This window comes from Aulonocara sp. 'chitande type north' Nkhata Bay, linkage group LG16 (assembly GCF_057382095.1).
Source record: "Aulonocara sp. 'chitande type north' Nkhata Bay isolate Kocher_YH1m ecotype deep benthic linkage group LG16, A_spYH_male_GT1.1, whole genome shotgun sequence".
Classification (NCBI taxonomy): domain Eukaryota; kingdom Metazoa; phylum Chordata; class Actinopteri; order Cichliformes; family Cichlidae; genus Aulonocara; species Aulonocara sp. 'chitande type north' Nkhata Bay.
Genome location: NC_141359.1, coordinates 33,660,882 through 33,687,301, shown reverse-complemented (window position 1 = coordinate 33,687,301; position 26,420 = coordinate 33,660,882). Strand labels below are relative to the sequence as shown.

The 26,420-nt window shown below is 37.2% G+C and overlaps 1 protein-coding gene across 3 annotated transcripts in view; it reads right to left on the bottom strand.

The window, feature by feature from the left end:
* Positions 1-26,420, bottom strand: part of dpp10 (dipeptidyl-peptidase 10 (non-functional)) — a 260,752-nt gene that overhangs the window by 50,466 nt on the left and 183,866 nt on the right. For 2 of the 3 annotated variants that reach the window (XM_086266229.1, XM_086266230.1), the window contains exons 4-5: positions 23,653-23,747; positions 20,863-20,937 (exon numbers count right to left, since the gene is read on the bottom strand). In XM_086266229.1, coding sequence (XP_086122355.1) covers positions 20,863-20,937; positions 23,653-23,747 — 170 coding nt within the window. Of the gene's footprint in view, positions 1-3,747; positions 3,872-20,862; positions 20,938-23,652; positions 23,748-26,420 lie in introns of those variants that run through there. The other variant, XM_086266231.1, reaches the window with a different exon arrangement.

Genomic DNA, 26,420 nt, shown 5'->3' with positions numbered 1-26,420 from the left:
ACGGATGCAAGCTTTAAAAAAAAACACCTTTGACAACATCACAACAAGGATTCTTGTCTAAAAGGATTAAAGTACCCTCTTCCAAAGTTTAATTATCTAGTGATTTCAGTTTTTGTAACTATAGCTAAAAAAACAACAAAAATCTTAAGGTCAGTTGTTATCTGTAATTAACTTTTTTTGGCTGATAAAGCAAAACACTACAGATCACAGGTGTCAGCGTAATTAATCTTAAGCTGCAAACTGAAAATGTGATAAAAGGTATTAGATATGAAAAGGTAATGAGATGATAAAATGTATGTAACACATGATTAAGAGGGTATTAGTGGGGTATTTTTAATAAAAAAACGTGTTGGAAATTTAAACTGTGTCTTAGTTCTAGATGCAGAACTGCAATCTTAATATATGTCTATAATATGAATCAGTTAATGGTCTTAAAAACCTCTTTCTCTAAATCAACTTCAAAGAGAAAACATTTACCACTCAAAACGACAGAATGGATGCCAGCTGAATTAATTTAATTAAGGGCCCAACTCCAAAGGCTTTTTTACAGTATTCATATTTTTTTGCTCAAACTGTGCCTCAGATGTAAAGTTCATGCTTTTAACATAGATTCTTCACAATCATTGCTTACAAGTCCCAAAATATGATGCAACATTAGTAATTTCAGAATTGTAATATAAAGTTGGTACATTTTATGAATTCCAATATAATTAGTCTACTGTTTCCTATATTACCCACTTATAAAAAGAGCTGTGGGAGGTATACTGTGGGTCCATTTTTTCAGTATTAACAAATCAGAGTTGTTCACAAATGCTGAGTTGACATGCACATCACAGTTTGCTTTTTCTTATCTCCCCTTGTCTTTATATGGTGTAGCCAGCTGTCAGCTTACTCACATCATACTTTATTAGGGTTAGGGTTAAAATCATGATAAAACCATTAAATAACATAAAGATATATCAGTAAAATTAAAAACTTTTGAAAAGAAGACAATAAGCTAATACTGCAAAAAATTGTGTCCTAAAATTTACAAAGTGATGAAACAAACATGTTAAATTGAATTCATTGTTTTAACTTTGAGTGCACCCATGTACTGAAGTTCATTACTATTGTTGTGCCTGAACATTAGAGCATTTACATATTAAATATTTACATATTACTATTCTGCAATAAAGGAGACGTGGAAATCAGTTTCGACAAAAGTTGATTGATCAGGTATTCTTGGTGTGTTCTGTGTTCCAGTAGCTGGGATTCTAGCAGTGTAAAAAAACTTAGCAGAAGATTACAAACAATAAAAATATCTGCTCACATTTTTTAAATCAACGACTGAATGTATATGAAATTTTCAGTTAAAGAATTACTCAATAAATAAGTAAATAAAAAAATTCAGTGAAACGTGAACCTTCCACCTCATTTGCAACTGGAACTCTGAATATAGCCTAACCTGAAAAATATTGTCCGCATAAGTACCATAGAAAAAAATCACATATTATGTTAATTTAACTTTTAATCAACTGCATTTTTCATGAATAGCAGCAAAAACCCTGTGAAAGCCAAAGTCACTGTTTCACAGCTCAGTTTTTAATTTAGTCTCTTTTAGAAGTATCTTTTAAAACAATTATGCTCATGGGTTTTATATTAAGAGATAAATTAGTATCTTCCACATCTTTCCCGTTGGCTAGTGCATTTTACTAAATTAAAGCATTATAAATAATGTAACTTAAAAAAAAAGGACAAAAAAAGTTCTTATTAATGTGCATGTCATTCTATGACCATATTAGTACTAATATGACTAATAAAAATTAAACATGCAAAACAGAATGTGACTGTAAACAGAAACAAGAGAGAAGGTGCCTGCAGTCAGGACAGTATATAGTTATAATCCTTTTTACACACTCAAGGACATTTGGCTGGTCTCTGTCTGTCAAGTAACTGACCTTTTTTAGGCTTGTGGGAAATAAATGTTTTGTCAAAAAATAAATAAATAAAAGTGAAGGATGGAAGAAAAACAAGCGTTTCAGTTAAATCTAACTGGGAGTTTGAATTCCCATTAAACATAACCCCTCCCAGTGAAATTATGTTTTTACTTTATGAACCTGTTTAAAAAATGCATATATTATAAGCAGGGGTGCATATAAATGGTCCGAAGGTGCGCATTCGCTGTCAAGATAAAAGACGCACACCAGATAAGAAGTTGCAACGTGCGTTTGCGTACATAAGATTTTCTGGAGGAGGACAGACATTAGTTTAGAAGGCTTAAAAATGTCGAAGAAGCAAGCTCCTTTAAGCAATTACTTTGGTGTTCCTCCACCTCCAAACAAATGTCAGAAGGAGTCTGAACCGCAAAAGAAGCGCGTATTCTCGGAAAAGTGGTTGCAGGAGGTGAGCTGGCTTCAAACAAATGATGAACGCACAGAGATGTGGTGCAGAATATGCCGTGAAAATCTCACTCTAGCGGACAAAAACAGTGCGTTTTATATGTACGTATATATTAGGGGTGCAACGATACACAAAATTCACGGTTCGGTTCGGTTCGATACTTTGGTGTCACGGTTCGATATTTTTTCGATAAAAAAAAATGTTCATGCCTTTTTAATTTGTCATTTATTAAAATTATAAATATATATTTTAACACAAAAGTACAGTTTTTAAATTTAACCCTAACCCTTGTGCGTGTTGTTTTTTAGCTCGTCATATTGCAGCCACAGAAATTCTTTTGTCCATGAAACCATAAAGCTGCACTTTCTTTTTGCCTTATAGTCTGATTTGTCATAACTTCTCCGTTTTGTGGTAAGCTTTTCTTTGGCTGTCACTTCTTCACCCTGACCTGTCTTATTTGGCTCAGCAGAACTAAAATATATATCTGTCTGTGAAGGTTCTCAATCATCCAGGTCATCGTAGTGAAATATATATCCTGCCGCACTCACATAAGCTCAGCGATTCTCTGCGCGATCAACCTCTCACATGTTTAAGCTGCGGGAGATTTCACTTGTCATGTTTGCATAGTAAGCTAACAATTAATAAGACTATGTCAGAGGAATTGGTGCACAAATTATCATCACTCACAGATCAGTGCTGTTGCTCTCTATACACAGTTTGCACGATTGCAAAGTGAAAGCAAAAAAACAAGCGCAAATTCAAACACGATTTCAATATGTCACATATTGACAGTGGCTCACCCAATGACATAATTACCCAGCTACATTTCTGAAAGAATGCAAAAGCATTGACATATATTTTTCCTTCCTACAATAGCCCGACAGGCAGGGGAGAGATAGCCCCGGGACGTCGGGCTAGCGATATTGCGAGCCCTGTATCTGATTGAGGAATCACTCATCTTTGGAAAAGAGAGTTTATTACAGAGAAATGTCTCTTTCCAAAATAAAAGCTATACTATCCGTTTCTTCTGGGCTATATTCTCAGCAGCATATTAAACATATCAGGTCTCCATAAGGAGAAAGTTTGTAGCATGCATGCTTGTTTTTGTCTTTGCACTAGGATGATGTCGGTATAAATGTGCAGTCATATTCGTTGTGTTCCCACTAGTGCTTTCAGGTTAATCTCGTTGAAATAACCTTAACGCCACAACATGGCAAATCTCCGTTAACGAGCTACCCTATACAGAGGGGCTAGACGGCCAACACCCTAATGAGCTAACTGCGCTAACACACTAGCTCCCACCCATGTAATTGAGCATTGCATGGCACATTTAACATACTGTTTTACTTTAGTCCATGACTCGCTTACCTTCAGGGTCATACATCACATGAAAACCAAAATAATTCCAAACGCCAGATCTGAATGAGGGTGGGGAGGTCCACTTCTGTCTCGCTAGCTTGCCCTGCGCTCTTCCTTCTGACCATCCTGTCTGTGTTGAGTGCTCAGTGAATCTGCGTTCGACTACTCCGCCTAGGCTGCACTCTCGAGCCTAGGCGGAGTAGTCAAATGCAGATTCACTGAGCGCTCAACACAGACAGCATCGTCAGAAGGAAAGTTGATAAAATAAATTACAAATTTTGTATTGTTTTTTTTTCTCCCCTTTGGTTTTCTTTCTTTCTCTCCCCCTCTTTCTTTCATTCTTTCCCCCTGTCCTATCCCACAGTCATGTCTGTCCCGTTTGCAACTGAAAATAAAATAAATTCATAATTATAATAAAGGTCAATCAAATGGACCAATATGATGATCCACTTAAAATAAATCCTCTTGGCATCTTTCTTGGCCTCAAGACAACAATTCTGATGGCTATAGATCCAAACGGGACACAAAAAAAAAAAAAAAAAAAATTGAAAAAAATTGTATTGTTCGATACATATGCGTACCGAACCGAAAGCACTGTATCGAACGGTTCAATATCGATACGAATATCGTTGCACCCCTAGTATATATGTATGTATATGTATATGTTTTGTCTGTTGTATGACAAAAAAAAATCTCTTTTGAGTGAGACAAAAAGAAGAAAAAACTATCTACAGACATTTAACAAAACTTTCATGGATGTCACCACAGAAGAAGTGCATCTGAGCCTTCCCCTCCCCTGCTGGGCATCAGTCCACTTATAAAAATCAATAGTGTAGTGGAAGCAGCTCCCTGGATGGCTCTGTGAGAAGGGAAAACATGTCTACCAAAAGGCAACCAAAGAATAACAAAGCTTTACATTACAGGATATGTGAAGCTGACATCCTACTCTCCTGTCACTATGTGGCAGCTATGGTAATTTTAGCTCTAGGGACTATAAAGAGGTGGGCTTTGAAACTTATATTTTTGTTTGTCTTTGTTTATATTTTTGCTTGCCATTATCACAAGCACATTTAGATAGAATACACAAGGCACACCAAGAGCCTGTTCACAGCTTGAGGATTTTTAGTTTTTCTTTAGTTTAGATCCTTGATAGGGTTATATTTAAAGAATATAATTTTACACTGCAAATAGCGTAGCCTTCTATTACTTCAGTTTTGATGTGGTCAAAACTTACAAATCCCGGTAAGAGTAGTTGTGAAACTGCAGGTTATTCATCTGCAGAGGGATGGTTTATTTGAAGAGTGCATCGTAGCACAGAAACAGCAGCAGTTAAGGGTACAAATTATCTTCTTATGGCCTCTGACAGTGGACTCATATCTGTGTGTCTCCTGCTAGGCCTCAGAGCAGTATTCAATACTATTGATTATAATATTTTAATACAGAAACCTGAAGACACTGTTGGTATTAAAGGAAATGTGATACACTGAAGGGGCGTTGTGGTTACCACTGTTGCCTCACAGCAACACGGTCCTGAGTTTGACTTCACCATCTCGCTGAGGAGTTTGCACATTCTCCCTGTGTTTGCGTGGGTTCTCCCCGGGTACTCCGGCTTCCTCCCACAGTCCAAGGTTGCGCTTGTGGAGTTCCACAGGATTATGTGCCAGGACCAAACCTTTACTTAAAACACTGCATACATTTTCGTTGTTATGCAGATGATACTCAACTTTTTTAAATCCATAAATCCAGATGATACAAATCAATAAGATTAGATCAGATTAGATTAGATAGAACTTTATTAATCCCTCGGGTGGGTTCCTCTGGGAAATTCGATTTCCAAGCACAGCTCAAAGCACAGCACCGACAGAAGTTACAGAGTTACAGAATATTATATATATATATATATATATATATATATATATATATATATATATATATATATATATATATATATATATATATATATATACACACACACACACACACACACACACACACACACATATAAATACAGAGACAATATAAATAAAATATATGAAGGGGATAAATAGAATAAATAGGAATAAAAAATAAAAATACAAGTGAATTGCACATTTCAAGTATTGAGTCTATTGCACTGTTGACTATTTACAAAAAGTATTGCACAAGGTATTGTACAGTGAGGTGAAGAGGCACTACAGCTTAGTTGTTCCCCCCTCCTTTGTCCTCCTGTTTCCCCTCCCTCTCCCCTCCAGAGAGGAGTTAAACAGTCTGATAAGTTAAGCCACAGGCATGTCATAAAAATATAAAGATCTGGATTTAGAGAATGTCCTCCCTATTGATTTGTAACATTGTTTGCAATTGGATACTGCAATCACACATATCAAAAGGATAGATATCAGCTTCGGATAATCTCGCAGACAAATTCTATCTCACATCACCTAAGCTACATAAGCCTATGTAGCTTGATGCTTGTTTATTTTCTGTGAAAATCCCTTTGTTTACATGTCTCAGAATATTGCTATATTCATCCGTTATGGTTGCAGTACACCAAACAAGAGGCATTTAAGGACACAGGAATGCAGGTGTTTTGCTTTAACAACAAAATCCCAAAGGGGTACTTTTATTTTGCTGGCATTATTGGAGAAATGCTGATAGCCTATATAATAGTGGGTATCGCCATTCAGTGCAGCAGCCACCGTTCACACTCATTTGAAATTTATTAAACTGAATGCAGAGATGTTGCTTTGGGACACAGGTGCTGTTTTCCACCGTAAAACTGTGCATCAGGACGATATTTGTTTTCTGCTTTTCACATATTTGTGGTTTGTTTTTCCTTGAAATGCCAGGTGGGCTCAACAGAGACAGCACAGATAGCTTCTCTCTCATTTCCCTCTTTGTTTTCAGCATTACATCTGTGACTCCCCACTGCCATTTCCCACTTAGATTATTTGATCCTTTATTAGCAATTCTTCCTCAAACTGGGACACTGGAATATAAACTGATCAGCTATGAAAATGCAAAATTGTTGATTTCTTAAAAGACTGCTCAGAAGGTAAATGGCTTTTGAACTTTTCCAGTGACAGACAGAAACAAGCTTGAAGTGTTGCATTGGTATGGCTGGAAAAATGCAGAACAAATGTAAGCTTTCAATCCAGTTATGCCTTGACATGCAATCAGTAGAGGCTGTCACTCAGAATCTGTGAAAAATCTGTCAACTTCAAACCCACGCACTTCTGTGTCTTTATAGCTTAAACCTAATTATGTATTTTTTCCATGTTCCCTCTACTTCAGTGGAAAAAGAACAGAATATATGAATGTTAGGAGAAGGAGATCTCTCTCTCCCACTATATTTGAATGCAGATACACACACATACTTAAATCAACAGCTTATAGCGATGGCATACAAATAGAGTAAAATAGCACTATAGGCAGCAAAGATTTCAAACATTACACGGTGTCTGCAAGGCTAAGAAAACACCAGCCAGTTGTGAGCAGTGACAAACATAAACCTAGAGATTATGAGCTTTTCTCAAGCTTAATCACTCCCAGATACAGATGTAGGTAGATAACAGTATGTAATCCCACAGACATGTGAGGCTACACGAGCTTTCTCCTGGACCTTGTAGCAGGAAACTCCTCCATTCACATCAGATCCACATAACCACCTAAAACCGCTGTAGCTTATGAACAGCAACTACAAAGGCTGCACTCTATAAAACAACTTATTAGTTCAAAGGCAGCACTGGATCAAAGTGCATGATTAGCAGGAGACCGGTTTGCTTATTTTAGTGCAGATCCAAGTCTCTTTGTTATTCTTTTCATCGTTCATTAGAGGTTACGATTAACTGCAAGCACAGACTTCACAGTATAGTCCATAGATCAAAGCATGCGATTACAGCAAGCTCATAAAAATTAGGGGAAAAAAACATTTAAAATAAATAATTTTGAATGATTTCGATAGGATACAAAACTGACTTTAGTCAGTTTACTAAATTGTGCAAAACATAACAAAAATCTTGCATGTGCGTATTGGAAAACCTCTATTGTGTCATGTGACTGACAAGAGATTCAAATTTGGATGTTAAAATATTTAACTGATTGCAATATGTGTTTACAAGAGCATATGAAATGCAAAACAAAACTGTCATATTTGTATTTTTTAATGGAAACAGAGTGCTGGAGGGAGGTGTAACAGAGAAAGGAATGTTAATGTTAAAAACAGACTGCATGATAAAGTGTTATAGTCAATGATGGAATTCACTGCATTTTAATAACTGTGAGCTGCTCATTCTAAAAAATCATTTACTCGTTTTGTAAAATGAGTAAGTTATCGTCAGCTAACAATACCAAGAGTTTTGAACCATGAAGAGAAGGTGTTACCTGCCAACCTGCCAGATAACACTATATGCAACACCTTAATTTAGAATTTATTTTAAGGAAGAGGTATTTTTGTGCTTTTACTTTTTCAATATTTAATCAATACCACAATCAATCTTTATTGATACTAATTACTATTATTTGAAGATATTATCCAAATCTGTTTGAAGAAAAGGAGCATTATGTTTCTTATTAATTTGGGACTGAAAATTAGTTTATATTAAATTATTACTGTAAAAAAATTAAAGGAAATGATTTCCAGATGTCATCCAAGACATCTATCACTTACAAATAGTATAATTGCAAATATAATTGGGTTTTATTCAAATGCCTATTAAGCTAATTCATTCCAACATATAATGGGACACATTAATACCACTGCTTCATGTGTAATCACTCAAGTTTTTGATCATTTATATCCGGTGTCTATCCTGGCACAGTAACTATCTAAAAATCAACCGTAAACTATCAAATCAGTGCACAGACTGCTTCTTGTAAGCATCCTTCACATACTGCATCCTATTTCTTGATCTGAGATACCTCTGCAGTTCTTTAATAACATGCCTGACAGCATAGTTTTCCATGGTTTTAGTTCCACTGTATCAAATTATATCAAGTGTTACTTTGTTGAGGAGCTATATAGTATCTTCATATTGTAACAAATTAAGGCAATGGCCTCTGCTTATTATAGTGTGCTTATAATTGTAATGATCTAATTCCCTGGGAAGATCTGTTAAAATAAAATGTCGACCTCTGGGTGTTCATCATTTGAATTGTTTTAATGGAATAACAGTTCAGCACATTCCTCACCTTCATTAGTATCTCTGGCTAAGCCTTGGGCATAAGTGAAATTTTACTGCATCCACACAGGATGTGCTGAAACACTGTGAATACTGCTGATCACCACCTGTGTAATCGATAAAGTCGGTAAGCTGTACTTACTTATACCTGTTTAGAAGTTTAATTTAAAAGAAGTGTACAGAGAAAGATTGGTTTTCTTTGCTGTTATGCTTTTTTGGTTACATTTCACATTTCAGGATTAATATTTGTTATATTTCGAGGGAGTTTTAGTGTATCCCATGATGGACTAGGATGATGCAACAGGTTGCAAGTCTGACAGAAAACCTCACAGACACCTATGGTTGGTTAAAGAATCAAGATTTTTGCTATTAAACTCCACATAAAAAAAAGACTAAAACCAGTGAGTGGCTGCTGTAGAAATCCTCTGCTGTCCTGCTGTTAGACAATATTAATGAGCCACATGGCTTTTCATTACCATGAACAAACACACTGGAGTTAATGTGGAAGCACTGGCTAAGTTCCAGTCCCTGCTCACATACTCACAGTGGTGTCTGAGGGCTCTTATGTTGTCTTTTCAAACCATTTCTGTACAACTTTCACAATACGGAAGGGAAAATCACATAATGCATTATGCTGTGATATTAAACCTGCCAAAACCCATGACCAATCCAAGTAATCAGGGTACTTAGTCTATGAATACACGTGGTCTTTGTGATTTCCACACATGCGGATTTAAGGTGAGTTTTTGTCCTTAAAGTGGAGCTAATCAGTATTTATAGAACAGTAATGTGTCAAATTACAGTCAATCTGAAACTGTCACTTTGAACATTGATCCTTCATAAAAATATCAGCTATCTGATTAACTCCAGCTGTTTCTCACAGGTGTTGGCAGAGACCTAAATGGAGCACACTGGACTTTACATTTACCAAGAGGCAAAAACCAAGACTTGACATGAGTGATAGTGTTCCTCTATAAATTCTGGATTTGAAAATAAGAAACAACTAATAAGATAAAAGAAATGAAAAAAAAAAAAACAATTATAATATCAGCTTAAACAATAATGATTTTATATGTAGTGTGTAGTACTTTTTGCAATGCTAGTTCTTCATGGATGTTAATGTGGTACTGTGAACATTTTTATGCTACCCCCAGGTCTAAAAAAAATAATTCATTCCAGGTTCAAAGACATGAACCAAATTTTAGAAACTACAGATATGCTTTTCAATTCCCCATAAAACATGACACATTATAAAAAAATTCAGTGCTCAGAAAACTGATTCTTGAAACTCATCCACATGTAATACTCAGCAGAACACTAAATTTGTATTTGTTTGAGGCTAAAAACAGTACTCCAGAAATGCTTTACACAGACGACTGATTGAACCAATCAGTTGTTAAAGATTCGTTTTTTCAAATGGATTAAATGCTCAAAAAGATATGCAGCATAAGCCACATTCAGGTATGTATTCATTTAGCATTTTTTATTCTATGCATGCAACACCTTATCAAACCTTGGAGACCTGCTGCGGTCTCCAAGGTCTTTTACCTTTGTTTCATCTGCCTGACCTGCATACTGCTGAAATATCAGACCTGGTTTTAATAAAGAATGCAGCTGATTTGATGTGATAAAAACAAGCAAATGATGTAACAACACAAGTCACGGGCACAAATGGGGAAATCTACTTTCTGTCTCTGTCTCTCCTCGTGACGGATCTACGCTGCTCAGGCTGCCTGAGGCCCAACAGCCCGACTAAGTCTGTTTGCCTTTTAGTCCACGTAATTCTCTGACTCCATCAGCTGAGCCTGAGCCTTCATCTTAGGTAGGAATGTAGCTATAGTCAGACTCAGTACTGTAATTTTAAACATATAATGTGGATTTGACTCTGCAGCAAAAAGATAAACCTATATAGACAAATAAAACCTCTTTTTATTGCCTATATCTTTGCTTAGGATAGGTAAAAAAGACAAGCACACAATGTTGCAGCTGTGACTGAGGTCACATACTGTTATTTCTATATATATGTTGTTAAAATACTTCAAAAGCAAAATGCAATCCAAAGCAAATGATTAGAATGGATTGGGGTGGGGACAGTGGGGTGAGGGTGAATTTGACTGACACATTTCTACCAAGATGTAAAATTGGCCAAGAAACGTGATGAATGTTTTATTTCATTCAATGCACCAGAGATGAACCCATTAGAGAAGCAATTTACTTCTCCTGGAAAAGCAGCTTTTATTGCCCTTCATCACAAAGGTGTCATTTTGAGTTAGTTTTTTTTTTTCCTCAATAGATGAGACGCACAAACAGTGTATCATAAATCTATACAGCAGGAACTATGTCCACTTCAGTTCTCTCACTTTTTGCACAAAAGGTAAGACTTTTCCTCCATGTACAGGGTGGGCCATTTATATGGATACACCGTAATAAAATGGGAATGGTTGGTGATATTAAAGTCCTGTTTGTGGCACATTAGTATATGTGAGGGGGCAAACTCCTCAAGATGGGTGGTGACCATGGTGGTCATTTAGAAGTCGGCCATCCTGGATACAACTTTTGTTTTTTCAATAGGAAGAGGGCCATGTGACACATCAAACCTATTGGTAATGTCACAAGAAAAACAATGGTGTGCTTGGTTTCAACGTAACTTTATTCTTTCATGAGTTATTTACAAGTTTCTCTTTGTTCACAGCCATTGACATGTCGAAGAGGTTAACACCTGAGGAGCGGATCAAAATTGTGTTGATATCTGGTGAACGCAGTAACCGGGTCATTCCAGCAGATTTCAATGCAAGACACCCTACGAGACCACCCATCTCCCATGCTACAGTTAGCAAACTGCTTGCTAAGTTTCGTGAAACTGGCTCAGTGTTTGATTTGCCAAAATGTGGACGCAAGAAAACTGTCACTAATGAAGAAACATCAGTGGCTGTCCTAGCATCATTCAGCAAGAGCCCACAGCGTAGCACTCGCCGCATGTCGCAGTGGCATTAGTCGAACATCCCTTCGGCGGATATTAGCTACTCACAGATGGCACCCTTACAAACTCCAGCTACTGCAGCATCTCAACGAGGGTGACCCAGATCGGCGCACAGAATTTGCAGAATGGGAAAAACAGAAATTGGAACAGGACCCTCAGTTCACGCAGAAGATTTTGTTCAGTGATGAGGCAAACTTTTATGTGAATGGTGAAGTTAACAAACCAAACCACCGCTATTGGTCTGACACTAACCTACACTGGATGGATCCCTCCAAGACTGTTGGGACAACAAAAGTGATGGTTTGGTGTGGTATATGGGGTGCAACGATAGTGGGTCCATTCTTCATCAATGGAAACCTCATCAATGGAAACCTGGATATTTGAAATTGCTACATGATGATGTGTTTCCCTCTTTATGCACTGAAGCTGGCACGTTCCCTGAGTTTTTCCAGCAAGATGGTGCACCACCACATTATGGGTGCCAGGTCCGAGCATTCCTAGATGAACAGTTTCCTGGAAAGTGGATTGGTCGCTGTGGGCCAGTTGAATGGCCCCCAAGACTGACCCCCTTAGACTTTTATCTTTGGGGTCATCTGAAGGCAATTGTCTATGGTGTGAAGATACGAGATGTGCAGCACCTGAAACTACGGATACTGGATGCCTGTGCTGGCATTTCTCCTGTGGTGTTGCTATCAGTGTGTGAAGAGTGGGATAAGAGGGTTGCATTGACAATCCAACACAATGGGCAGCACATTGAACACATTTTATAAGTGGTCAGAAACTTGTAAATAACTCATGAAAGAATAAAGTTACGTTGAAACCAAGCACACCATTGTTTTTCTTGTGACATTACCAATAGGTTTGATGTGTCACATGGCCCTCTTCCTATTGAAAAAACAAAAGTTGTATCAAGATGGCCAACTTCTAAATGGCCACCATGGTCACCACCCATCTTGAGGAGTTCGCCCCCTCACATATACTAATGTGCCACAAACAGGACTTTAATATCACCAACCATTCCCATGTTATTACGGTGTATCCATATAAATGGCCCACCCTGTAGAATGAAATACAGTTGTGAAAACCTAAGTACACCTCATAACTTGAAGTAGTCATTTTCTGTGTGACTTAAGTTTCTCATCATTGTGGAACAGTTTTGGTCCACTCTTCCAGAACACTGCTTCAGTTTATTGATGTTTGCAGGCATTCATTTATGCACAGCACTCTCACCGTCCCACTACAGCATTTCAAGGAGCTATTGATTGATTCTTGATTCTTTTCTTTTTCAGCCATTCTGTGGTAGATTTGCTGCTGTGGGATCTTTCTCATGTGCATGGCCGAGCTGGAGCGTCCGATGCTAGGATCTACACATTCCAAATGGCCTTGCTAAATGTAAGATCATTAGCAAACAAGACGTTTGTATTAAACGACTTCATAAAGTCACAACAGTTGGACTTTCTATTTCTGACGGAAACATGGCTCCAACCCGGTGAGTCTGTAGCGTTTTCGGAACTGGTCCCTCCCAATTTCTCATTCTTCAGCCTCCCTCGGTCCTCTGGCAGGGGGGGAGGCCTAGCCACTGTGTTCAATCCTCGATTTCATTGCCATCAAATATTACAGCATGACTCATTTTCTAGTTTTGAACTCCAGCTGTTTGAGTTACACCTTAATCCTGCTGCGCCTCTGCTGTGTGCCCTCATATATCGCCCTCCCAAGTTTAATAAGGATTTTATCAAAGAGTTTTCTGATTTTATGGCTGGAATCGCTCTTAAATACGACAGCTTTTTGATCCTTGGCGATTTTAATATTCATGTCTGTTGTGATTCGAAACTTTTGGTCAAGGACTTTTTAAATATTATTGATTCCTTTAACTTGACCCAGTGGGTTTCTGGTCCCACGCACGAAAAAGGTCACACACTGGACTTGGTGCTTTCCCACGGGTTGGAAGTGTGCATCACGGATATATCCGAATTACGCATTTCCGATCATCTTCCTGTGTTGTTCACTCTAACACTGCGCTGCTCGATGGACAAGTCGAACGCCCCACTGCGCAAAAAGCGAGCGCTTAATGTACTAACAGCACCTGCCTTTTCTGCTGCCTTTATGGACTCTGGAATATTGAACTCCAATTGTAAAAATGTTGAGGACCTTTCGGCTATTCTTCATTCTACTTGCACTTATATCTTGGACTCTATTGCACCATTCAGAACTGTGCGCGCTAAGAATTCATCAGAACCGTGGTTGAACGATTACACCCGCTCCCTCAGACGCGACTACAGACGCGCTGAAAGGAGATGGAAAAAGGACAGATTGTATGTTTCCTTACAGATTTTAAGGACTCGTCTCTCTGCTTATCAAGAAGCTGTAAAAACTGCAAAAACACAATTTGTCTCAAACTTAGTATCAGCAAACGGTCATAGGCCTCAGGTACTTTTTAACATTCTTAATCGCTTTTTTAGTTTATGTGATAATCCTGGAGTTACTTCTTCACCAAGTATGTGCGATGATTTTTTAGCATTTTTTAATAACAAGATCTTATCGATTAGGGCCCTTGTGTCGTTGTCTGTTGTCTCAGTTCAAAGCCCTCCACCTGTGTGTTCAGCTGTCTTAGAGCAGTTTGATCCCGTCTCCCTTAAGGACCTGACCGCGATAGTTAGTGGCCTAAGATCATCACACTGCCCCTCTGATTCTCTTCCCCCGAGTCTGCTCAAAAACACTTTTAATATTGTTGGCCCTTTTATTCTGAAATTGATTAATACGTCCCTTACTACAGGCTGCGTCCCACTATGCTTCAAACAAGCTGTAGTTCAGCCTCTTCTTAAAAAACAAAACCTGGACCCAACTGTTCTGTCTAATTACAGGCCCATCTCAAAGCTTCCTTTTCTATCTAAAGTTTTGGAGAAAGTGGTCTATCTACAGTTGCAGGCACACCTTGATTCTAATATGATCTCAGAAAAATTTCAATCTGGTTTTAAATCATTACATAGCACTGAGACAGCACTTTTAAGGATTTTTAACGATATTCTCTTAACTATGGATTCTGGCAGCCCTGCTGCCCTTTTACTGTTGGACTTGTCAGCAGCTTTTGACACGGTTGACCACGACATCCTGTTATCACGGCTAGAATCGCATGCTGGCCTAAAAGGATCTGCCCTTCAGTGGTTTCGCTCCTACTTGACAGAAAGGTTCTTTTATGTCAATATGGGCCCCCACAACTCCAAATTAGCTCCTCTTAAATACGGCGTTCCTCAAGGCTCTATTTTGGGTCCCGCCCTCTTCGCACTCTATTTGCTGCCATTGGGCTCCATCTTCTCCCGGTACAGTATTTCATTTCATTGCTTTGCGGATGATCTACAGATTTATCTACCTTTAAAATCAGGATCAGATCAACCGCAGCTCTTATTACGCTGCCTTGACGACGTTAAACAGTGGTTATCATTAAATTTTTTACAGCTCAACGAAAACAAAACTGAGGTTGTCATTTTTGGCAATTTCAATCATATCGATAGCACGTTGGGTACCCTCTCCTCGTATTGTAAAACACATGTAAAAAACCTCGGAGTTTACATTGATGGTTCTTTTAAATTGAATAAGCAGGTGAGTGCAGTAGTTCAGTCCTGTTTTTTTCAGCTAAGACAGCTAGCCAGGATAAAGCCATACCTTCCGGCTGACGTCTTCGAGCGTATCATCCACCTTTTTCTTACTTGCAGATTGGACTACTGCAATTCATTGTATTATGGCCTAGATCATGCCACCATCCATCGCCTTCAGATGGTTCAAAATGCTGCTGCTCGCCTGCTAACCGGTACCAAACGGAGAGAGCATATAACCCCAATTTTAGCCTCTTTACACTGGCTCCCTGTCCCCTACAGGATCCAATTTAAACTCTTACTTTTTGTTTTTAAGTCACTCAACGCCCGAGCCCCCCCCTACTTGTCAGAGCTCCTCTCTGCCTATGCTCCAGGAAAACCCACGAGATCTAGTTCAAAACTATTGTTGTCCATTCCACGGACTAACCTCAAATCTCGTGGTGATAGATCCTTCTCTGTGGCAGGTCCCAGACTTTGGAATAGTCTCCCCTTTAATATTAGATCTGCTCAAACTCTTGAGCAATTTAAATCTTTACTAAAGACACACTTTTACGCTCTGGCTTTTAACACATTATGACCCAAGCATTTTGGATTTATCTGAATTAGTTAGTATTGTTTCAATTCTTCTATTTTATTGTTTCTATTGTTATTATTGTATTACACTGTAGTTTTTAATTTTATTGTTATTGTTAAGCACTTTGTGCAGCATCGGCTGTTGGAAATGTGCTATATAAATAAATCTGACCTTGACCTTGACCTTGACCATGGCCGAGTTTAGGCCAAGCTTTAGCTGTCAAACAAATGACCTCACATGTGACTTTGGCACACAGAGCAGTTCATGGTTGACGACAGCAAAGTGCCCAGGAACAGTGGCTTCAACACAAGCACAAATCATCGCCCCTCCATCACCATGCTGACCATTATTATTTGGTATTGCATTTTATGCTTAATGCACAATCTGACCGTGAGGTGAATTTGCCCACCAGCAAACTGCCAAAACATCTGCTTTTATCGAGTTGCTCACATTCTCTGATTATCAATTAACTAAATGCTTTTGATTAGCAGCACCTGGCTTCTACATAATCTCTTCCAGTTCCAGTGGAATAAGCATGAGTTGACAGAGTCTTAGTTTTGTAGGTAAATCCCAATGCAGATGACAATTACAATTAGGAATGCAATTCAGCAGCATGCAATAAAAACATCACTTTATAAAGACTACTGCAACAGACATTCAGGAATTATATCAGTCTTAGGTTTTGTTTTTCATTTATTTTTGTGAATGTTTCTTAGGTGTAGAAGAAAAGTGCTTTGAGTGCTCAAGTACCAAAGACTTACATAAGAACCTGTCCATTTCATATTTTTATTTACTGAAATAAAATGTGTATATGTACCTAGCATTTTCATGAGGATAATGTAACTAATTTAATGCTACAGGTGTCTCCTTTAATTGAATGTATTAAAACTGTGTTTTTCATATTTATATGACAAGGCACTCGAAAGTTAAGTCATGACAGTGACATTTTATTAGTTATTTCCAAGACTTTTCTTTGTTTGTTCGAATGGAGACAGTCCAAATTTAATATTGTTTTTCATAATGTGCACAACAGATAAGCTAGAACATATTACAATTTTTGTAAAATAAATAAATAAATAAAAAGTTTTCAATATTTTGCATTAATTAATAAAAGCTCTCAAGAACTAAAACAAATATAAAAAAGATTATAAAACAAGTTCTGCAGACAAGAAACAGTCAGTCTGCTGAAAATGAAAGTGGAAAACTATTCATCTAATTATTTATTTGTAATAAATAAATACTTTCATTGTTTTTTATTTCTTTCCACTGTAATTTGAAGTGATTTTTTTCACTGAATTATTGTTTTCTTGAGTTTGATGTTAGCTGCGTGTTCTGTTATAAGGAAGTTTGTTGCATGCATCCTGCTTATGTTATTAATTATTCATCAGCACTTCAAAAGGATAAATGCACAGCACAACATTTGCCATTATTTATGGGTCACCAGATCAAGTCTCTTTAACTCTTTAAAACTTGAGGCAGTCACGTTGAATATCAAAGGAAATAAACAAAGTCAGTTTGTGTAGGAAAGATTCTGATTTACAGCCTCTGAAGATTACATCCTAAAGGGAAGGACTGTATTAACATGTTTTATTATTGGTATACCCAAAGCTGTGACTGTAAGATGTTCCCTCGCTGTTTGATTTAGCTGCATAGTTTAATTTCAAAGTGTGCTAGAGGTGCAGGACAGTGTACATAAAGGCTGGTGTTTTTACACAATACCGCTGCTACTGCCTATTAGTTAAAAAAAAAAAGCCTACTGTTTGTCAGCTACTGCTGCCAAGGGATTTAACAAAGCACACAGGAAGTCATTTTAAATTAACAGCAATTTTATATGCTTCCTTTTTTTAGATTAGAAATGGACCAACAGTGCAATTTCTATTAGATTCTTGTGTCAGTATAACCTTGTGCTAAATATAAGCTGGGCTTCCGGCCACTCGGTGTATTTTATTGTTCCAAATTGTAAGTCTAACCCTTCATTCAAAATATGCAAATCAGCTCTGATTAATCTCCTTGTCACTAATCCTCACAGTTGATCCCTTCCAGAGTGGAGGGTCCAATTTGCATATCTCATTTTGCATCTACTCTTTTCTGATGGAAAGCCGGTAATTATGGTTCAAGCTTGCCCCGCTGCTCTATTAGTGAATAAACGTGATCTGCCAGTCTCAGCATGAGCCACAAAGGAATTTTAATCACCCCCTGACCCTGGCCCTCGTCAAAATTTATTAAGCCCATGAGGACTGAAGCTTAGATGTTTATTCAACTATGTATTTCAGCATGGGTTTGTCTTTCAACACCTGGTGATGCTCTTTTATTTCCTTTTGTTTTTGGTTGCAATCATTTAAAATAAAGCATTTGAATGACAAGACAAATTGTAAGTTAGTCCACTTGATTTTTAACCTCTGTTAAAGGGGTTAAAATTTTCTTCTCATAACATTAAAACCTGTTTAAAAAGCAGGGGACACATACTTCATGTTTTCAATCTACTCTTGTGTAAATGTACTTTTCGCAGGCAATTCAGATCACATTGCACTGCGCTCTGTCTGTGTCCAACATATCACTGTCACTGTGCAATGTAATACACGCATAAGTCCCTTTAACCTTGTGAGCTCAAAGTTATCATCAGTGTCAACTCTAACCCTACCATGATTTGAAGAACAGTAAAAATTTCATCTTTAAAAAATTATTTTTTTTCATGAATGGCATTTTTCTTTTCTTTGCATATATATTCTCTGCATATTCTGGTAGAGTTAGGGTTGGGGTCAGCATGGGCAGTAAATAATTATTTAATGTGTGTGAAGGTGGAAACAGGGTACAGCATGCAATTTAAGCATGTGCTCCTAAAATAACAAGGTAAGAAAATACCATGTAGTCGCTTTTATGACAAGGTAAACAGCTATTGATGCAGTGAATATTGTATCTTAAAATGACTGGTTGCTTGCTTTCAAATAATGTATAATTTAAATTACAATTGAAAATACAGCAGTACATGTTTTTCCTTTTCTCAGTGCATAATCAAGCCAGGAAGTATTTCTTGATTTAGAGCACAACAACCACTCCAAATGGAAGTTCTGATTAAACTTCCTTTTAAATTACTTCCCTTTCTTCTTGGGTTAAATTAAACTACTGCCAGTTCACTGTTGATTTACATTCTAGTTTTCCTTCAGATTATCTTTCCACAGTTTATGTGCTATAAAAGTATAACATAATGACACAAAACACAATAGCAATAACAAAGTTCAGATGATTAGCTTTCTTTACTCATGCTGATTTTATTTCACCGAACATACATTTCTGCTCTTTCTTGCTTTCTAATTTCACTTTTGTCACTTCTTCTTCCCACGTTACCGAAAGCCTCATATTCACCTTTTTTTCTGTCAGAGTTTCCTGAGGCAATAAATCGCTGGTTGCTGCTCTTTAAATATCATTATATTTCTGTCACTGTGCATTTTAGACCTTCTGTAACGTTGCACAAATCCTCCTCCATGTTCTGGAAGATGTCACATGAAGTTTCTGTTGATAATCTTTTGGCTTTAGTCCTGAACCACAAGCATCTAGAATTTGAGGAACCTGTCCTATCTCATTAGGGTAATTTCTTTCCTGACACTTTACTGATTAAATATGTTAAGATTCAGAATTTCCTTTACAACAAAACCCTATTTTTCTCTCTCTGTTTAACCCTGTATGACAACCTCAATCAGGAGTTCTTTTCTTAAGTACTTTTATTCATTCATTTTATTCAACATTGTATTTATATGTGTGTTTATAATCTAACTCCCCAAAATAAGTTCCTATACAACTAAACTACATTGTGAATTATATTTCTAAGAAAGTACTAGGGAGGGAGGAGGTACACCCTAGACATCTGGACATACTGCCGGTCACAAGGCAACAAAAAATATATTAGAAAATTTTTTTCCCATGAAATGCAAGTGAGAATGTAGTTTATAGCATTATTCATAGGTAATTTAAAGAGTGATCTTGTGTGTGTGGGAGCCACATGGATTTATGGCCTATAATTGGCCCCACACAGGCTTTCATGAGCCAGATCAGGGCCCACCATGGTTTATGTGGTTAACTTGTGACTATGTTATAGGTCACATGGGGCCTGGAATGAAAATAAATAAATAAATAAATGAAAATACAAGATGTGGGCCTAACCAGGGATAAATAAAAACAATAAAATCTTGGCAGGCATCTTACTTTTTCCCCCCAATAAGATAAAAAAAAAACATTTTCGGTGATCTGCTCAACACTTGTCTCAACACTGAAGCCAAGAAAGTCATTTCCTTTTTAAATGGATCACAGCCTGCTTTACACTCACTAAACCATGTACCAAAATTCCAACTATATCTGAAGCACATGGTTGGCTTAACCTGCCCATGAAGTCTACTCAGTCCAGTCAGGAACACAATGAGAAAATACGAAAATGCATTTATTTCAGTTTCACTGTGACTTCAAGTAAATTATTTGACTCCTTTTTCCCAGCAGCAGTGACCACATTGTTCCATGCTGAGCATGTTGTGCACTGAAAGAGTCGCTGTCTGTTTACAAAGCAAAAACTCAATAAGCGCAGAGTCCTATAGGCACAGTTTAAGTCAACATAAAAAAATGGTATGAAACCAACAGCCCAAACTTATCTATTTACATTCCACCCATCTGAGAGGGCAGCCAGTGTCTGCATTCCATTGCATATTCTATACACACCATATGTAGATATAACAGTCTCAGTATGACAGAGATGGAAAAATAAGAAAATAATAAAAAAAAAAAGAGTATTTTCTTCTTGAAAAAAAAATGATGATTGTACAGATCTAACAAACTTACCGGTTTCACATCATATGCGAAGAGCACATATTTCAGGTCAGGGGAGACTGCATACTTCGCCACGTTGAAGTTAATCTGATGAAAATAATAAAGAATAAGAAATATTTTACAATACGACAAAAAAGATCAACTCTAAAGTACAGTACCAATGAAAAGTTTCAGTACACCTACTCAACCAATGAATCTCGATGAGTTTACATTAGGTCAGTTGAGTGTGAAGATCAGGGGATCTGATGCAATCAACTGTCAGCTATCATTAGTCTGCAGGTATGTTCAGTGTTGGGGAGTAACAGAATACATGTACCGGCATTACGTCTTTAAAATACAAAATATGAGTAACTGTATTCTGTTACAGTTACCGCTTAAATAGGTGACAATTAGAATACAGTGATTTTGTAGAAATAAATGGATTACACAGTGGTCTTTTCCTGTTTCTAATTTTGGTAATTCTATGAATCCCCAGAAACCCAAACAAAACACGCAATAAGAGCCTCCAATGTAAGTGTCCTGTTACATCAGAACTGCACATGATTATTTGCAGCTAGCAGGTTGTTAATGCTATCCATCAAGTCTACCAGTCTGCTGTCTATGAACTAACCTCAGCTAACACCAGCTAAAGATGTTAGCTCGGTGGCAAGTAGCCTTCAGTAATAGCAATAAATTACACAGCAATAGTACAGGGTGGGCCATTTATATGGATACACCGCCTGAGCCAAGGTGTGAAACTGGGTGTGGGTCCCAATCAGCCAGCGTTTCGTGTGAGTTCATTGTGAAACCTGGCCCCACCTTATCATGCGAATTCTTGAGATCAGATGGCCCAGGATGTGAGTGGGCGTTAAGGTGTCTGGGAAGGGATCTCAAAACTGGATTATAGATGGCTATAATCCAGTTTTGAGATCCCTCCCGAAACTCTGGCTGATTGGGACCCACACCCAGTTTCACACCTTGGCTCAGGCGATTAGAGGATCATCAGGGGGTCCTTTTGTCCCTCTGTGGGGGGTTACTCCCACTAGGTTTATATCTGGGACTCTCCACCATTTGACCTTAGAACTGAAGAAGCTTCTCGGATGAGAGGTGAAACGTCTTCAAGTAACTTAAAGAAGTCCCGACGCTTTTATTTGCAAGCTCCTTTGACTACGATGACCTGGATGACTGAGAACCTTCACAGACAAGCACACCATTGTTTTTTTTGTGACATTACCAATAAGTTTGATGTGTCACATGGCCCTCTTCCTATTGAAAAAACAAAAGTTGTATCCAAGATGGCCAACTTCTAAATGGCCACCATGGTCACCACCCATCTTGAGGAGTTTGCCCCCTCACATATACTAATGTGCCACAAACAGGACTTTAATATCACCAACCATTCCCATGTTATTACGGTGTATCCATATAAATGGCCCATCCTGTAGATTCATGTAGTTGTAAAAAGCATGACAATATATCAAGTAATTCAAAGTATTCAGAATATGTTACTCATATTAAGTAACTTAACAGAATACGTTACAAACTACATTTTGGGCCATGCACTCTGTCATCTGTAGTGGAATACATTTAAAAATAACCTTCACAACACTGGGTATGTTTTGGCTCAACAAATGAAGATCACTTTAAGTACAAACAAAATACGATGCGTGTATCTGAATCACGCTGTTGTGGTCATGCTAGATAAGTGTTGACTTAAATCTTCAAAGATGCCTACAGCAACCCCCCACACCCACCCCGACACACACACATCACAGGTCCTTCTTCATGGCAAGAACCACCTAATAACAAAGTCACTGCCCCTGGAAACCAAACTCTGGACTCCAAAGTCAAAATCTCTCATGTAGAGATTAACATGCTTTTATTTTTCTAACCTTTCTACCCAAAATGCCAGAAAGTGAAACTACAGAGTACAGTCTACAACGAGCAACACCACTGTGCAACCTAAATATGTAGAGGGTAGGAAAAAAAATCAACTGAATGGAAATTCTCTTAATGAAAAACATTTAAGACCAATCCAAAGAGGATTTAAACTTTCACCAGAGACAAAATTTTACCAAGGGCTGTTAGGGGCTGATCATATCTCTATAACTCTTTTTGAATGACCTTATGTTTAACCCTCAGTTTCTACCTCAATTAGCTTACATAGTTTTCTTTTTGCAAAGTTACCATTTTAAATGAAAAAGCTTTCTTCTGCCTAGTAAATTAAACATTACACTGACTCTCTACACCAACCTGTGGTACAAATTGGTGTTACATGAAAATAAAGCATGATCTTTATTTAGCAGAATAGTCAAATTTGATGATTTTATTTACATTTAGTTTGAAATTATTTTTAAGGTCACAAATGCAAAATGCAAAAAATGTACCTTTAAATATTTTTATCAATTGGAGAGAAGTTATCTAAATGTCAGGGGCCGGACCCCGCCTCCAAACACACCCATTCTGGGTCTTATCTATATATGACTCCTCCAGTTCTACAAGCTGTTTGTTCTTGTTTTCATGCCCCACCCTCCCTCCCTCACGTTTTTTCAATTCTTTCACTTCTCATTAGTACATGGGGACCTGCCAGGCCCAGTCCCCATCGGGGCCTTCCCCAAACCGGAGCTCATTTCTTGATTAAGCTATTCACCTTTATCTACTAAAAATGCTACCAAACCTTAAATGAGGACTTGGGCCCAGCTAGTGAATTAATATTTGAGACAGTTTTGGCTTCTTAATTTCCTATAGACACGCCAGAATAGAGTGTGCCCAAACTTTTGAATGGCAGTCACCAGCCAGTAAACAAGACTAATAGTTACTTACAAATGTGCCGTTTGTCAGGACGATCTCTGTTTCATTTGTGAGGATGTTGAACTTGATGACATGGCCGTCACTGTTCCTGTAGATGACTTCAGAGTCTGTGTGAACAAAAAGGGAGAACAAAGAAAAAAAACACCTGCATGAATTCTGAAAGCTGTCATAAAAATGTAGAGAAAAACTTTAAACTGAAAGAACAAAGCAAAGCAGCCATTGTGGATTTGTTTAGAGTTGTCAAGATGCCATTAAAAACAACATCTTTTCAGCTTCACTGTTCCCTCAAATTAAAAAACAGTAAAAACGCCGCAGACAGCCAAAAGGGGCCGAGTTTGAGCGACGGTGATGTAATGTGATTAACTGCGAGCATGAAAAGTGAGATTTAACTGTCAGACAAACACAAAAGGAAATGCCCAGATTTTTCATCTCGCAGGTAGCGCGGCATGCTGTGTATTGATAGGAGCAGCATTGTGTGACGCTGCCAGGAAAACATCTTTTTGTACAGAGCAGAATTGGATGGACGTGACTGCATTGTTTGGTTTGTATTAAAGCTAAACACTGAGGCAACCATAAATGTCAAGGAATGTATGCATCCACATTTATAGTATTCATACAAGCAGAGTGAATCCACATTATACTAACAATCCTAATGCTCGGTGTAGTGAAAGACAAAGAAATCTGATGGGGATAAGCAAAATTTTCCTCATTCATGTTATTGATAGTGAAATTATCCATGTAAAGAGCAGATTTCCATCATCACAAACAGCAGCTTCCAAATTAACAGGGAGAAAATGCACCAGCAATTAAGTATACTTTTCTTTTTGTTTCACCTGTTCAAATTATGCATCCGGCTTTCAAATGTACTTGTATGAATGCAGCTCCTGTACTATTCTAGCTGCAAATAAAGGCCCCAAATAGTGAGGCTGAAGCAGTGACAAAATGTGGGTTTGACGAATCGAACAAAAGGACAAATGAATCTCTGGTGTAACAAACAGTGAGTGAGGTGAGCAATGCCATAAAAACAGCGGGTGGCAGAGATGTGACAAAGAGTATTGAAAGAAGAAAAAAAACCCGACCAGTATAGTTAGCTCTCTGAAACAGCAACAAAGTTAACCTTGAAATTTTTATCTTCTCTGGGAATTCACCCTCAGATTTTTCTTTGGCTAGCTCTGCTGGATAGCTATCAATCCAAAGTGAAATATCTGAACATTTAATGGACACTTGGAACAAACATTTATTGTTCCCAGATAATTAATCCTTTTTTGGCTTTTCATTATGTGCCATTGTCAGGTGAAAACAATTTGTCCCAAACCTTGGCTTCTGGCTAAAATCTGTTTTATATATATCCCGCTTATATATATCTCCAGCATTTTGCCCCAAACGCATCTATCAAAGTGTCGCAGCAGGCTGGAGCTGCAGTCTGTGTGTCATTTGTTTAACTGTTTGTGAGGTATGTCTCTCTTTTTGCTGCATTTGCATTTAGGAGAAGATCATCCAAAGACATGTTAGAAGACATGTTATCAGAAGGTAAATATTAATTTTGCTTGATTCACCATACTGAGATCTGCAGTGTAGGAAAGTTTATCCATGGATTTGCTGTGTTTTAAAAATAAAATTCTGTTTTTTTGCCTGTTGTTTTTAATACTCAAGTTTATGACGCCATTTTCATATTTGCTATTGATATTTATCTATAAAAATTACTATTACTATTAAGTTGTATTTTTTTTGTATTTTTTTGTATTTTTTTTTTGTATTTTTACTCAGTTGTATATAGTATTTGTATTTGTATTCTATTTTTATCTTATTGTATATTTATTTTATTTTATTCTACTGTATATAGTATTTTATTTTATTCTATTCTGTACAGTTGTGTACTGTATTTATTCTTATTGTATTCTAATTTTTGCCTCATAACTTTTGCACTGTCCACTTCCTGCTGTGACAAAACAAATTTCCCACGTGTGGGACTAATAAAGGTTATCTTATCTTATCTTATCTTATCTTAAGTTTGTTTTGATTAGACCTTATGAAACTACTTTATTCTTTCAACTTTTATTTATTTAATCATTTCAATTATTCTTTATTTTGTTTATTTGAGATCTATTTTTAGTTAATTGAAATATTTGTTTATTCTATTTGATGGAATTTTTTGGCTTTATTAAGTTATTTGTTTTTTATTCATTTATTATCTTTTTTATTTTGTTTTTGTTTGCCGGAGTTTTTTTTTTTCCTGTTTTGCTCCCATGTTTTAGGATAAATAATAGATCTTTAGTTACCTTTATATTAAATGATTGCCTTAGTATATCATAACCGTTTTCTAAAGTTATCACTGGGTGGATTATGCAAAACAAACAATGAACAAAAAATGTAAAACATACGTGAACTGCAGAACAAGTAAGAGGAGGTTGTGATGGATAGAGAGTAAGAAAGGGAATAAATATATGGACTTGCTTTGTATTAAAGCAGATGATGATTGATTCACCTAAACATAACCATAACATAATTGAATAACACTCGAACTCTAAAGACAACGGTTGTGAATTAATATGTTTCCTTATATATATTTAGATATATACACTTGCAAAAACTGAAAATGTGTTGTTGATAAGCTTGATTAAATACGTTTTAAAGATAGTCTGAGGATTATAAATAAAGTAATAGTAATGGCTTTTCTCAGATGACGTTAACCTGCTAATAAGTAAGTAATAATGTTATCATTTCATCACAGTCGCATATAACCACGACTAAAGTGCATCTGACTTCAGCTGAGGGTTCAG